Genomic DNA, 13,460 nt, shown 5'->3' on the forward strand with positions numbered 1-13,460 from the left:
ACCAGGTTTTTGCTGCTGATCTTGTCATCTTTAATTTAATTTTTTGGAAAAATTTGGGGTGTCCAAATTTGTATAAATAGTGATCCTTTCCAGGTCCAATTAATACTTTCCAGAGCATGGGCCACTTTTCGCTTATGCCTAGCAAAATCCTTATGTTTTTTAACTGAAAAGCTTTATAGTACTCCAGTATATCTGGGCTGGCAATGCCGCCTTGTATCTTGCTTCTTTTCAATTTTTTCCAGCTGATCCTTACTCCTTTTGAGGCCCATATAAAGCCAGATATGTCCCCTTGCAGTTGTTTAATCTCTACCTTGTTAAACTCTAGTGGGAGCGAGTTAAACAGATAAGTACATTTCGGAAATACTGTCATTTTTATTAGATTGGACTTCCCTAAAAAGGAAAGATGTAGGCCAGACCAAGCCTTTAGGAGTATGCTTATTTCCTTGTGTACTCTTGAAGTTTAGCCTCGCTATTCCTTCAATACTTTTGATGTATTCAATTCCCAGGTACTTTATTTTGTTCTACACTAGAGGATTCCCAGACAAGTCGTTCCACTCCATTATTTCTGATTTTAGTTGGTTTACCTGGTAGCCTGAAACTACCCTGAATTTTCTTATGATATTTTCTATTTTTGGAAGTGAGATGGTTAAGTTTCCTGTGAATATCATTAAGTCATCCGCAAATAGTGCGACTTTCTTCTCCCATCCTTGATAGGTGAAAGGTATAATCCCTTCTTCACTTCCTAAAAGGCATGCTAAGGGCTCTATATAAAAATTAAATAATAAGGGGGACAGGGGACAACCCTGTCTGGTTCCTCTTTTTATCTGCACACTTTCTGTAAGTGCTTCGTTTACCAGTATTCTTGCTGTTGGATTTTTGTATATGCTCTTTACCGCGTTCTCAAAATTATTCCCCAGATCAAATTTTGAAAATGCCACATGAGAGTTGGAAATGGACTGCCCTTAGCCATTTTGTGCATGCAGCCTGTCTCCAGTCACATGACTGAGTGTTATTGACAGTTAGACTTGGTGAAGTTCACCCTGCAAGGGATTGTGGCTGTTGCTTGACCAGGGCTCATACTCCAGTCAACCAACAACCACATTTTTAACACTTGTTATCCTAGGCAGCCACAACAGCATCTCTCCCATCAAAGAGCTCCGTTGCAGTTTACAACCATAGAAAAATGTCATCCTTCGGGTCGGGCCATGAGCAACAAGTAACTGGAAGCAGGCAGTGGAATCTGGGTGAATATTATACTTATATACATTTAGAAAATATTCTGGATAGTACTGGGATTAGTGAGACAGGACACTGTGGTAACCATTCTAGATTTTAAATAGCAACAATCCTTTAATTGGGATATCAAAGATGTGCCTTATTTTGTTATTTCTCTTATACACAGACAGCCTGTTGCAAGTGCAGTCACCATGCCAGATAACCCAACTGACCAAGGCCTTGTTGTGGACAAGACATCTGATACCATTCAAGGAAGTCTCCGAAGGTAGGAAACTACAAGTGTAACATGTTTCAAATCGACATTTCTGGAGCGCAAGGAGGGAAAGGTGATATCCTTTTTGTTTCTCAATAGCTTATGTCATGAGGTTTAAAACCGGTATTTTTTTTAGCCATAACAATCAAAATGATTCTCCCTGGTCATGCTTTAAAATGCAATAAAAGGGTGCGGTCAGCAAGTGGAACAGAGAAGCAGTGATAATATTGCATTCCTCAGAATCTTTTAAGAAAGACAGAACTCTGCATCCCCGTGTTACCAGAGAGAGAAGGAGGGTATTGCTTAAGTAGTGGTCAAGAATCCACCATACTAATGTGAAGAGCAGAGCAGAGATGACAAAAGTGAATTGGGTCATGCTTGGAGTCCAGGTTCTCAACCTAAACCAAGCTCACATGTAAAGAGACACAGGAGGGACACTTCTGCCGGAAACACCCTTGCACAGAAGTGAAGCCTGAGGACTACTACGCATGATGGTTATGGGTGGAGGGGGTATCCTTCTTACTGGAGTGCTTAAGTCAAGAGAGTGTGCACTGAAAACAAGAGGCTGTAATGTACTAGATCTTACTAAGAAGTGCAGCAGTATATTTTAGAGACACCTACAATTGCCTGAGGTGAAAACTCGGCCAGAGGGTAATCCAAGCATGGTTATTGCTGTAGCCCAACCACACTGGCCTTAGGGGCATCAATCAGTCCCTGAGGCCAAGAAAGAAGATGGAGCAGCTGCATCATAATGTCCAGATCTGGGTCAAGTGCGCGTGTATGACAAGGCAGGCATAGGAGGCCTGCAACTTCGTGCAGTATTCAGTACGGATATCCCTTGGGTCTACCATACACCTCTTGATATGAAGTGCTGCCCCTGGGAATGTCATGCCCCGAGGCTGAGCTTGCCCTAGTGCTTAGGGGTGATCATCCAATGGAAATGAAGGCAGTGGTTTTTTGAGCTTACTACAGAAGCTTTGCATGGGGCAGCTGTCTGTTTTCCACATAGCAGAGTTCAGCTTGTTACATCCTGCAAGTTGTGAACAATAGCGCATGAAGGGAGCTGTCAGTGAAAGATTTTCTAATTAATAAACAAAGAAAGGCAAGGGTCTAAACAAGCCCTTGCCACCCTATTTTTCATCAGAGAAAAGATAACAGAGGCAGAGAAGATTGGCATTACACTAGGGGTCCTCTAACACTTTCTTAAGGAAATCTAAACTGGAATTGGAAAATTGAATATCTGGAAAATGGAGCAAGAAGAAAGAACATCTGCATAAGAAGCTTGCCAAAGATCGTTGAAGACAGGCCATCAAGAAATATGTCTGAGTAACTCATTAGAAAAAACCTTCTCGATTTTGACTGCATACACGTTAAACCAGCTTAGGAGGGCCCAATGGGGAAACTCATGCAGACTTTTTAAAGAGGCTACACATCTACGAAGAGAAGGAGGACCTGTTAACATGTGCTTGTGTCATATCATGGACACACTGCCAATCTCTATCAAGATCTACCACGTGCACTGAGGAGACCTGGGGAATTCAGACTTGCCACTAAACTCCTTCGTATGATGGAAGCGCCATACCAGCGTGTTCGCCTTTCTGCCTGATGTTCAAATAGCCGGACTTAGAAATAAATGCAAGATCTCTCAGAGAAACAAAAAAAATTGTAGGGCTATCTAAGAAAATGGAATTTGCTTCGGATTTTGACCCACAATGAGCCCTCAATGGTGGAGAGACCCCTGTGGCACAAGATTAAATCATGCAAAAATAAAAAGAGGTATCCATTGCTAGATGAAATCAACATATTCCAGCACCTGAGATGAGTGAGCAAGGGGCTAGAAGCCCCCACCCCCACCACCGCCCACCCGGAATTTTAAGGGCTACTCAGATGCACAAGGAAAGGATGAAAGTCTTAATTCTGTTCGGCAGACTGGAACTCACCTGTATTTTCAGCGGGACGTGTGAAACTATAGGGACTTAGGTGGTGCAGGGTGTGTAGTTTAGGGCAGACGTCGCCAACTTTTTCAACTGTGAGAGCTACTTCTGAACAATTAAATCCACCCTGAGTTACTGCCTTATACTAACTTAAGCTCTCTTGAAAAATAAAGGCGAGAAAGGAAGAAATAAGAAAGGAGAGGAGAGGAGGAAAGAAAAAGTGAGAGGAAGGACAGAAATCAATTGAGTGGCAAAGGAGAGATGAACAGAAGATAAGGAGAAAAGGCAGATAAGAATAAATGAGGAAAAACGAAAAGGAAAGGACAAACAAAGAATGAAAGGAGGAAAGAAAAGATGGAACAAAGAATAGAAGGAACAAAGGTGATATGGATGCAATGAAAGGAAAGGGAAAGGGGAGAAAGAAAAGAAAGAGTACGAGGAGCGAGGGGAAAATAAGTGAACCAAGAGAAGGTATGAAGGTAAGAAAGAAGGAAACTAACATGAAAATAAGAGGTAATAAAGAGAGAAGTGATCGAGAAGAGAGGAGAGACTAAAAAAAAATATAAGTGGTGAGAAAGACTGTAAGAAGGCAAGACTGAAAGGAGAAAAAGTGAAAGAAAGGGGATAAATAAAATAAACAAAGGAGAAAATAGAAAAATATTGACATGGTAAAGGAGAGAAAGGAAAAACAAAAGAATGAAAAGAAGAAAGAAGATGAATGAAATGGAAAGAGAAAGAGAGGAACAAAGCAAGACAAAAGAAAGGAGCAGAGAACGGAAGAAGGAAGAGAGGAAGGGTAAGAAGAGAGAAAGAGGATTGTCGGTGAGTTTCGGGTCCTGTCACCGCATCAGTTGAGTTGGGGGACGTGCTGTCGCTAGCAAAGTACTGGGTGAGGCATCAGCAGTGGCGGCTCGTTCACAATGTCAGATAAGCATCGCACCACTGGCTCAAAGCCAGCAGCTGAAAAATAAAACAATCTCTTACTATTGTTTTATTTTTTAGCTGCTGGCACTGACCCAGTGTGTGCAGGGTGGGCCGGGGCGGGGAGGAGGACTGGCTTGTGCACTTCTAAGTGCGCATGTGTGTTTGTGCAGCCATCTTAAGTCGGCCAAACACACTTGCCCATGTAGGTTTTTCCAACCAGACTGCATTGAACAGCCTGGTTGGAGAAACAGCAGACTCCATGTCCTGAGTGGAGCGTCAAACCAGCAGACTCTGGCTAATCCCTGCTATGCTCTCATGCTTGAGAGCAGTGCAGAGATTGGGTGGGAGTTGTGATGTTGTCCCAGGGACTCCTGGGACAGGAACTGCAGGAGAGGAGTGCAAGGTGGCTGGCCGCACTAAGTAAATGATTTATATTTTATGATTGACCACCCCGCGCGCTCCCCCACGTTCTTCCTGCTGGCCTGTTCTCCCCTTCCATACCCCTTCCACCCGCCTCATTGGTATTTTTTTTGTGTTGACTGCCACTGGGCATGAGTCCATTTAAAGTTGCATCCCAGCAGACTCCTGTTGTACTGATAATCACTCAGCTGTCTCAACAGCAGTGATGAACTCCGGACGCCTGCAGCCCCGAGTCATACTTGCAATGTTGGCAGTTTTCAACACACTCCAAATCAGGTCTCCTGGTTAAAGAAAGATCTTTTTTCAGTTCATCCAGGAGTGCTGAAAGCCAACAAAAGGCTCAGAAGCGACTGATCTGTAAGGTAAGGTGGTCAGTTGTCAATAAACCAAGTTCGGACGGTCCTATGGGACAACCAGGCAGTGCCAGATGTGCTAGTCTGACGGGTCAATGTGTGGGCCAGTTTTTGGGCTGTTTGTGGGCCTGGTTTATGGTCTGCTGGGCCTGCTTTTTCTGTGAATTTCCTTGATATTAAAACAAACATTGGCTACAGCAAGCTCAAATGCGTGCAATCTTCCATACCTTGCAAAATGTTTATATAACGTATCTTTACAAGTTCAAATGAAACTACTACAATTTGCAAACATAGACCACTTTTTTAGTCAGGCCTATTTTCCAACCCAGTCCGACTCTACAATAAACATATAGCTAGTGTTCTGTAAAGCATGATGTTTTGAGGAAGATAATTTGAAGGATTGAAGAAAACCTATGGCAGTGATACTCAATACACTGCCCGCGGGCTACTTGCGGCCCTCCTGACCTTCACATGCAGCCCTCTGTTGAACAGCAGCACTGGGCTGCTGTTTACTAACAAGAGCACTAACTTTCAGAAAGATGGTAAATAAACAGGCAAGCGTTTATTTACAAGATAACCGAAGTAAAAGGACAGAAGCAAAAAAAGAAATCCTGCACCACCACCTAACTTTCAGAACACACTAATTTTTAAGCCATCTTGCAACAAATGTGTAAAAAATGACAAAGCCTCTTCAAAATTCAAAATGTTTTTTCATTAACATGCAGAAGCATTTCACCCTAATACATAAGATTATAGCAGTGCATTTAGAAGTATTTTTTTTAAGTGATAATTTTTAAAAACGAACATAATAACATTCATGCCTCCTCCCACCCTGACAACAATGCCAATATTCAACTAAGGGACAAGTCCGTTATCCAGTTGAAACCTCTGGGTGGCTTGGGTTCTAACTGTACATGGTCAATATTATAGTTTATTAAATCAAACACATTAGAAGATTTTGTACCATGTGTATCCTGAACACAGACATGTCAAGTTGCTCTTACATGCAAAATGAAGAAAAAATAGGCAAAGTGAAATAAAACAGGGATCACACAATTTGGTCAAGTGAGGAAGTTGGGATTGATTATAGGTTTTTTGGTTTCACTTTGCACAAATCTATTTCATCCCAATTCAACAATGAAGTTACTTATTTTTTTACACTTGACTCTCCTGAGTTAGTGATAGCAAGTAGAGAAGGCTGGTAAAGTGACAGTGATTCAGAAATTGCTTAGCACAGTATTGTCAAATCTGACCCTTCTTGAGACTAGGGGATTAATTCAGAGGGCACTTTGCACTGAAACTCTCAAAACAACTCCATGACTCACTGACCACACTATGTACATGCTTCGCTTCCCCAGCGTCCAACTTGCACCCAGCCCGCAAAGCCCAACTTCCAAACCACTGGCATCAATGGGCCCTCGGGACACCAATCACCATATTTTGTGGCCCCTGGGAAAATGTTTGTTAGAACCCATGGCCTGGGCAATGCTATTTATAATTTTGGTCTTAAATGCTTGTTTCCTTTTCCTTGGAATTTCTCTGAAAAAATAGACAATTTTTCTTTTTCCACAATATGCTGGCCTGAAAAATGGAAGAGTGACATTTTTTCAAATGTTTGTATCACTTCGTTAACAGCGTCATTCTGCCTTTTTGTTTGTGAAATAGAGCGTTTTAAAGGCTCAACTTACTGCTAATAATCTGCAGAATAGAATTGTACAACTTGCCACGGTTGATTCAACCTTGCACCCTTGCTAGACTGGTAAAGGTGGACTATGAAGTAGAGTAAGAACACAGGAACCAATTTAATTTGTGTCATGGGTGTTCTCAATAGTTAACATCCATAACAGACTTGTTAGTGAATCACTACATCTTCACACGCCTTAACAGCAAAAAGTGGTATAAAATGCTATTTAAAAGCTTCTTTTTTTACAGAAAAAACACTTAATCTTTTAAATTGTATATATAGAAAATACCATTCATCTCTCAAATTTCAAATGTGAGCCTCTGAACACTAAAATATTATTTTTCTACAGGGCAAGTAGCAAGCTAGTAATTCTTCTGCCCACTTCAAAATGGCACAAACCACTGTTATGCAGCCCTTGTAAGAGTCATGGCGGTAGGACTGCAGTGTGCACAAGTGGTGAAATGCACCACTGTACAGCAGGAAGATATAGCCCTTAACATTAACTATTAATGTCTGACGTTGCTTGTGGTCACTTCTAGAGGGGGCCTTGCATAGCAGTTCGAGATGGTCTGTTCCCATGAGGAGCATCTTTGGTACCGATTTGCATAAGGTCGGCCTTTGTCTAAAGTGGCATGATGGGCGAGAAGCGATGGACTGGAATACAGACCGAGCAGTTGCTAATGGTTGAGAATAATTCAAGTATTCCATCCCTCACCTTGTTGATGGCTAGAAATTAGGCCTTGGGATTGGGATATATCCATCTCCTGTTAGCAGGGCCACTGTAGCAGTGTAGGAGAGGGTGGTTTGCAGACTTTGCCTCACCTCGTTCCATTTGCCCATCCTCCGACTGGTGGTCAATCTATCTTTTACAACAGCCTTCGAAGGGAACTCATTTAATAATCTAGGGATACATTTGGCTGAGTGACATGTTTGCCTGTCCTAATATCAAACCATTCAAGACTGTTAAAAGTTAATTTAACAACCCTGAATCTGAGAAATATTACGGCTGCCTGATTACATAGTTGGCATTACTCAAATGATTAAACCTCTACCTAGTAGATAACTAACTAAATTCGGGTACTGTCTCTGTACTGGACTAGTTAGCAACACTAAGACCTAAAGGAGAAGACACTGGAACGAAAAGGTGAGAGGCGGAGCTGGGGCATCCACTAACTAAAAAAGGATTGGGTGACCTCTTCATTGGGAAGGAAGGTCATGACCAAAATGACCCCTCAGTGGTGCTAGACACCTGTTAAACTGCAGGAGTCGACAAGCACCAATTGACAACTTATTGGTGTGGCTGTGAACATCGGTGTCTGGCGCAGTGGACACAATGTCCAAAACCTCAATCTCTAGATTTCAGACATGCAAGCGGATGGACCTTCCTGACACTCTGACCTTCCGCCTACACGCATTAAGGAGTAGGCCAGTGTCCCTGGCTCTATGGGCTGTAATCCCGCCATAACAACTCTGTTGATAAAGGTAGTAGTGCCTGAAGAACGTCACTGGTTGCACTGCATTTGGCAATAATTGCACATGGTGAAACTTGCAATGTCCCAAGATGAGGTGGAGCCTTATGAGAACTAATTGGTATCATTCTAATCCAATTAGTCGAATCAGTTTCGAGAGTGCTGAATTGCTCTTAATACTTAATTGTGACTGATTCGGTAGATTAAATTTCCCCATTGAAGTGCACAATTTGACTTATGAAGTCGGAGATTCTGTGAGTAAATTCTCAATAAGTGTTCGCGGTTTCCTCATACAAGGCGCAGTATTAAGGAAGCGTATCACATTTTCCAGAAGATCCAGATCATATTGTGGACAGAATTGGTCTGGCTCTGCCTTACAGGTGTGTCTTCCTTCTGACAGGGGTGTAGCTCAGGCCCCTGCGGCCCAGGGAGACCCCCAATCGTCCATGAGTGCCCGACCCTACAAGGGGGCCTGTGGCCCTCAGCCTTCTTCACATTCTGCAAGGGACCCACATGATTTGCGTTACGCCACTGCCTTTCGATGCACTCCTTTTGGTAGCTGGTTGACTATGTTTGTGTTTTTTTCTCTTTGTTAAAATATTAAGCTACAGAGTATCTCCTACATAGCATTATGTTGCACTTCATTTTGGTTTGTATGCAACTGTGTTTCAATTTAGTTTCTCTAGGATGCAGCGCCTGAGCCTATGTTGTGAAGTGATGTTTTCCAGCTATCAGTGGGTTTGTTGCCTCATGTTTGCGGCTTGTAGGGCTATGAACTTAATCGAGAGCGGTCACTGCAAATTTTCCAGTTCGGATTCCGAAGTCAAGTAGTAGTGAGTGTATGCTCAACATGCAGAGCCGCGGGCATTCCTGGGGGTCTTTGGTGCTTGTTATAGCAGGTGCCTACTTTTTGTTGTGATAGGATCGAACTCCTTCCAACCTCAGTTGTGGGCAATGTCCCAGTCGTTGTTACCTTACCAGGTGTTTTGCTGGGAGGTGATGGGTGGTTTCAAGAGATCTAGTTTAGTCTTTATGGCACAGAAACCACGTAGGGGCTTCTTTTCTGGAGGCATTTCAGGACCTGGGTGAGTGTTCTAGAATAACTTAATGTTTTTTGTGCCCTACTTTCTCAGTTGAACCGTTTTGGTTGTTTTTACTTTGCGTTTTCTCTGGAAGATCATGTTTTTTTTGTTCACTTTATTTTCAATTCGTTGATTTGTCATAGTCTTGTAGTGTTTCATGTCTATGCAATAGTCCTTACTGTTTTGGGGGAACCGAACAGCATGCTTAAGTGTATAGGAGCTAGCAGGGCCTCCTAGACAAAAGGGTGCGCCAGAGCGAATATCACCACGAACAGTACATAAGGCATGGAAATCCCATACAGCTATCCTCAATACCTACATCATATAGGAAGCGGGCTCCCAAAGTAGTTCTGTGATCTGCGAAAGGGTGAATTGTCATTTATCCAAAAACGTGGATGTGGATCAACGAGTGCCCTGAATGTACTTTTATCCATGCCACTGATGATGTCAAGACAGTTCCTGGCAATCGCGCTATAGAAGAAGGACCAAATGAATGTAATGCAAATTGCACCATAGCTCAGTTACTTTTTGATGGAGTAGTGAAAAGGTAAATGATGTTCAAGAAGGAGATACCAGCCACACGTGCACGATGGAGCTGCCCTGCATGCTCAAATGTTGTGCGATATTGTGACTGTTAAAGCAGCATAAACAAAATCCTATAACCCATTCCACATGGAGAGGCGAAAAAAGCAATCCATCTTTACAAAGCACGCTGTTGATCCTTCTAGTAGCTAAAAGGCGATAGTACTATTAGTCTTAGCACCCATTTACAAATGAAACAAAGTGTGTACTGCTTTAGCCTGGGCTATTGGTAGATTGTAGTGAACTTGAAGCGAAAGGAACAAGTATTAGGGTCAGTCAAGCGACTTTGCCTTACACCTTGCTTCTGTTTACATATGTTACTCTGATCGGTGGAAATGAGACTGATCAGGGTAATGTATGTACACAGAAGGTGCTGAAACAGTGGATCCTTCAAGGAAAAGATTGGTGCCACAAAGTCATACCTTCATTCCAAAAGTGAAAGGCTGTTTGGCTAAGAGGCACCACAAAAATATCCAGCTCTGCTAAAAATTAGAGTATTAGTGAGATAGCTAAAGTAGGACAAGGCGATGATAAGGGGTTACCCTGATTTGAAACTCCATGCGATGTTTACAATTATATTAATACATTTACATATTTGCATTGTGATTCTATTACGACCTCGAGTCACTGCTACTACCAGAATTATCAGGAAAATAGGGATTTCTATTATGTTAACGTCGTTTACAAATCTCATAGGATTTTTCATGGAATGCCCTTTAGAGAATGTTGCTCTATGGAAGTTCTGTGAAAATATGCACTCATTGTCCTGGCACTCAAAGCAGAAATTTCTTCCAATTTTTAAGAATACTAACATGAAAGGGTTTGTAGTACCCATTCATTTCTACAACATAAAGATTTATCTGATAGAGACTATTAGCCGCAGATTCCTTAACGTAGAATTATCCCCTGACGTGAGACTGGATACAGAAAACTTTTTTGCCACAGCATCCCGCACGCCGGGGGGATGGCAGCACTTGACTCCACCCTGACGTTGTCCACTTTCATGACGTCAGCGAGGATACATAAGTCCCACCTCGGCGCGCCTACATCAGTTTTTTCCTCTTTTCCGCATGCAATGCGGATCCAGATTGTGTCCTGGCCTGTTTTCGGGCCTTCTATTCCTTTACGCGATTTGGCGTTAAGTAGAACAGCGTGCTAATGCCTTCGGGCTTTAAGACGTGTACCTCCTGAGCGCGTCCCATGTCGGCGACGGACCCTCACCCAATCTGCTTGTGGTGCCTGGGTGAGCACCTCGACTCGGAGACCTGCGATACCTGCCAACATCATATGCCTAAGCCACGGCAGAAGCGCCGGATGAAGTTCCTGTCAGCGCCCTTATCCAGGTCGGTGTCATTTCAGCGTCCGTCTCCCACCTCGGAAGCAAGGAACCGCCGGTTTCGTCTGCAACATCATCTTTCGCCATGGCCCCTAGGGCGTGGCTCGCCGGCTGGTCGGTCCTTCAGTTTATCTCCGAGGTCTTGCCCTCCTTTCGCGGTGGGTGCCTACTTCCCCCGGGACATGCGTCCCCCCCGTTGCCTTCCTACCCGCCGTTTCCCAGCGTGGAGGCAACAAGGACCCAAATGACAGCCTGTGCAGTGGGGCTGCAGGCTTCTTTGGCCCTTCCTCCACCTCCTGAGACATCCGTGGATCCCTTGCCTCGTGCTGGGACTCCCGCGCGTCGCCGCCGGCGCTGAAAATTTAGGCTCCTGGTTGTAGGAGAGTGGTGTCGTCGAGGTGCGGTCCTTCGGGGCTCCCCTCTTTGGCACCTGGCATCCCTGTCTTGCCGCAAATCCCTACGGGCTCCCTGTGGCATTGCAGTAGACCGCAGGGACTCCAGGCTTGTCCCAGAGTCCCCCTCGGTCCTCTGAGCAGGCAGCGGCCTCAACAGAGGTCGAGCCAGCACCGTTTTGGTGCCAGAAGCCCTCCTCTCTGGCTCCGGTGGAGTCACGGGTGGAGGCAGGGACCTGGGGTGCTTTCCCGAGTCCCCCTAGGTCCTCGGCGCGGGCGGCTGCCCCGTCTGAGGCCGAGCCAGCACGGTTCCGGCACCGCTCCCTCGCCCTTCTGGCATTGACCCCACCCCACCCTCGTGGAGAGCACGTGGTGGCAGGAGTCGGTCCGGCACCACGAATGCCCACTCCAGCGCCGGTCGGCACCAACCAGGCGCCAGTTGCGGATTCCACAGAACCAGGCCGGCATTGGGTTCTGGATTCGTCCCCTGAGGCCCCTTCTTCTCCAGAGGTCAGCCATCTATTGGTGTGTTCCTCCCCGGAGACAGGGCGCCGTGTTGTTGTTTGTTCACCGGCATCTTCCAGGGAGGGCTCCTCGCCGTCCCCATTGCCTAAATCCTTGAACCCTTCTTTCTGTGGCTCGTTGCTGGCTTTTCCACCGGCCTCCCCGCCTCCTGGGGCTCCTCAGGTTCCCCATTCATATGTGGACCCCCCACTATTCCGGGGCTGGCCAATTCCCCCGACATGTGGATGGAGGGCTCAGCCTGCAGCCGTCGCCCACGGAGGAACTACTTTCTCCTCCGCGGTGCCCTACGGAGGCTAGTGTTGCCTTTGTTCGGGCTATTTCCACAGCCACTGGTATTCTGTGGATGGGTGAACCTGTCACTACGTTTCCTACGAACAACCTTTTGGAAGTTCTCCACCAGGGCTCTGGTGGACGGGAGTTGTTCCTTCCCTTTGAAGTGTCACTCCACAATTCTCTGATGGGGGCTTGGGGGCGCAGGACCCTTTTTGTCTTTCTTTCCACTCTTCTACTCAAGGTGATCTTCTGCAGGATGCCTTTCCGTGTTTGCCTGTGGTGTTGTTTCGTCCATCTCAGGAGTCCCGGTTGTTGGATTCATGGGGCGTAATGTCTTCACTTCTTCTAGCGCTGCCTTGCAGGCGCTTAACACATTGTGTGTCTTGACCAGGGCTACTTCCAGTCTGTGGGACTCTGTGCAGTCTCTTCTTTCTCACGTGTCTCATGAGAGTACCCATGCTGACCTACGAAGCCATGTGTTGGATGGTAGGGAGTTGGCCGCATTTATTCATCATGCGGCTTTGGATGTCGCAGATGCTCTAGGCCATGCTATGGCCACTTCTGTGGCTCTCCGTGCCATGCCTGGCTCCATGATGCTGTTTTTCCTGAAAATATCAGGGAACGTTTGGTTGATCTACCCTTTGACGGGGTCCTTTTGTTGAACACTCATGTGGACTCCGCCATTCAGCGTCTTCTTGTGGGTCTCCGTCCTCCTCCTCCTCCTCAGTAGGTGGTTTTGTTGCTTCTCCGGGTCTTAGTGGGAGGTGTTATCCCACTGCTCCTGGAGTCTGGTGTTGGAGTGAACTTTACACTTTCTGTGAGATATACTGTGCCCTCGGGGTCCTGGGTTGGCCTACCCCTTCAGTTGGCTGCTGGCTCAGCCCCTTTTTGGCATAGCATGTTCTTTATGGCTGCTGACTAAGCCTTCTGTGGTTTTTGCCGCAGGTTTTCTAATTTGTCTCTGTTGCGGTATTTTCTTCCCTAAGACTGGTCCCAT

General features: G+C 45.3%; 1 protein-coding gene across 1 annotated transcript in view; it reads left to right on the forward strand.

Moving 5' to 3' along the window:
* The window catches only part of TMPRSS13 (transmembrane serine protease 13), a 222,355-nt gene that overhangs the window by 156,195 nt on the left and 52,700 nt on the right, over nt 1–13,460 (forward strand). Inside the window, exon 6 of the mRNA XM_078682266.1 lies at nt 1,403–1,501. Coding sequence (XP_078538392.1) covers nt 1,403–1,501 — 99 coding nt within the window. The remainder of the gene's footprint in view (nt 1–1,402; nt 1,502–13,460) is intronic.

The sequence above is a fragment of the Lissotriton helveticus genome, chromosome 3_1 (genome assembly GCF_964261635.1).
Source record: "Lissotriton helveticus chromosome 3_1, aLisHel1.1, whole genome shotgun sequence".
NCBI lineage: Eukaryota > Metazoa > Chordata > Amphibia > Caudata > Salamandridae > Lissotriton > Lissotriton helveticus.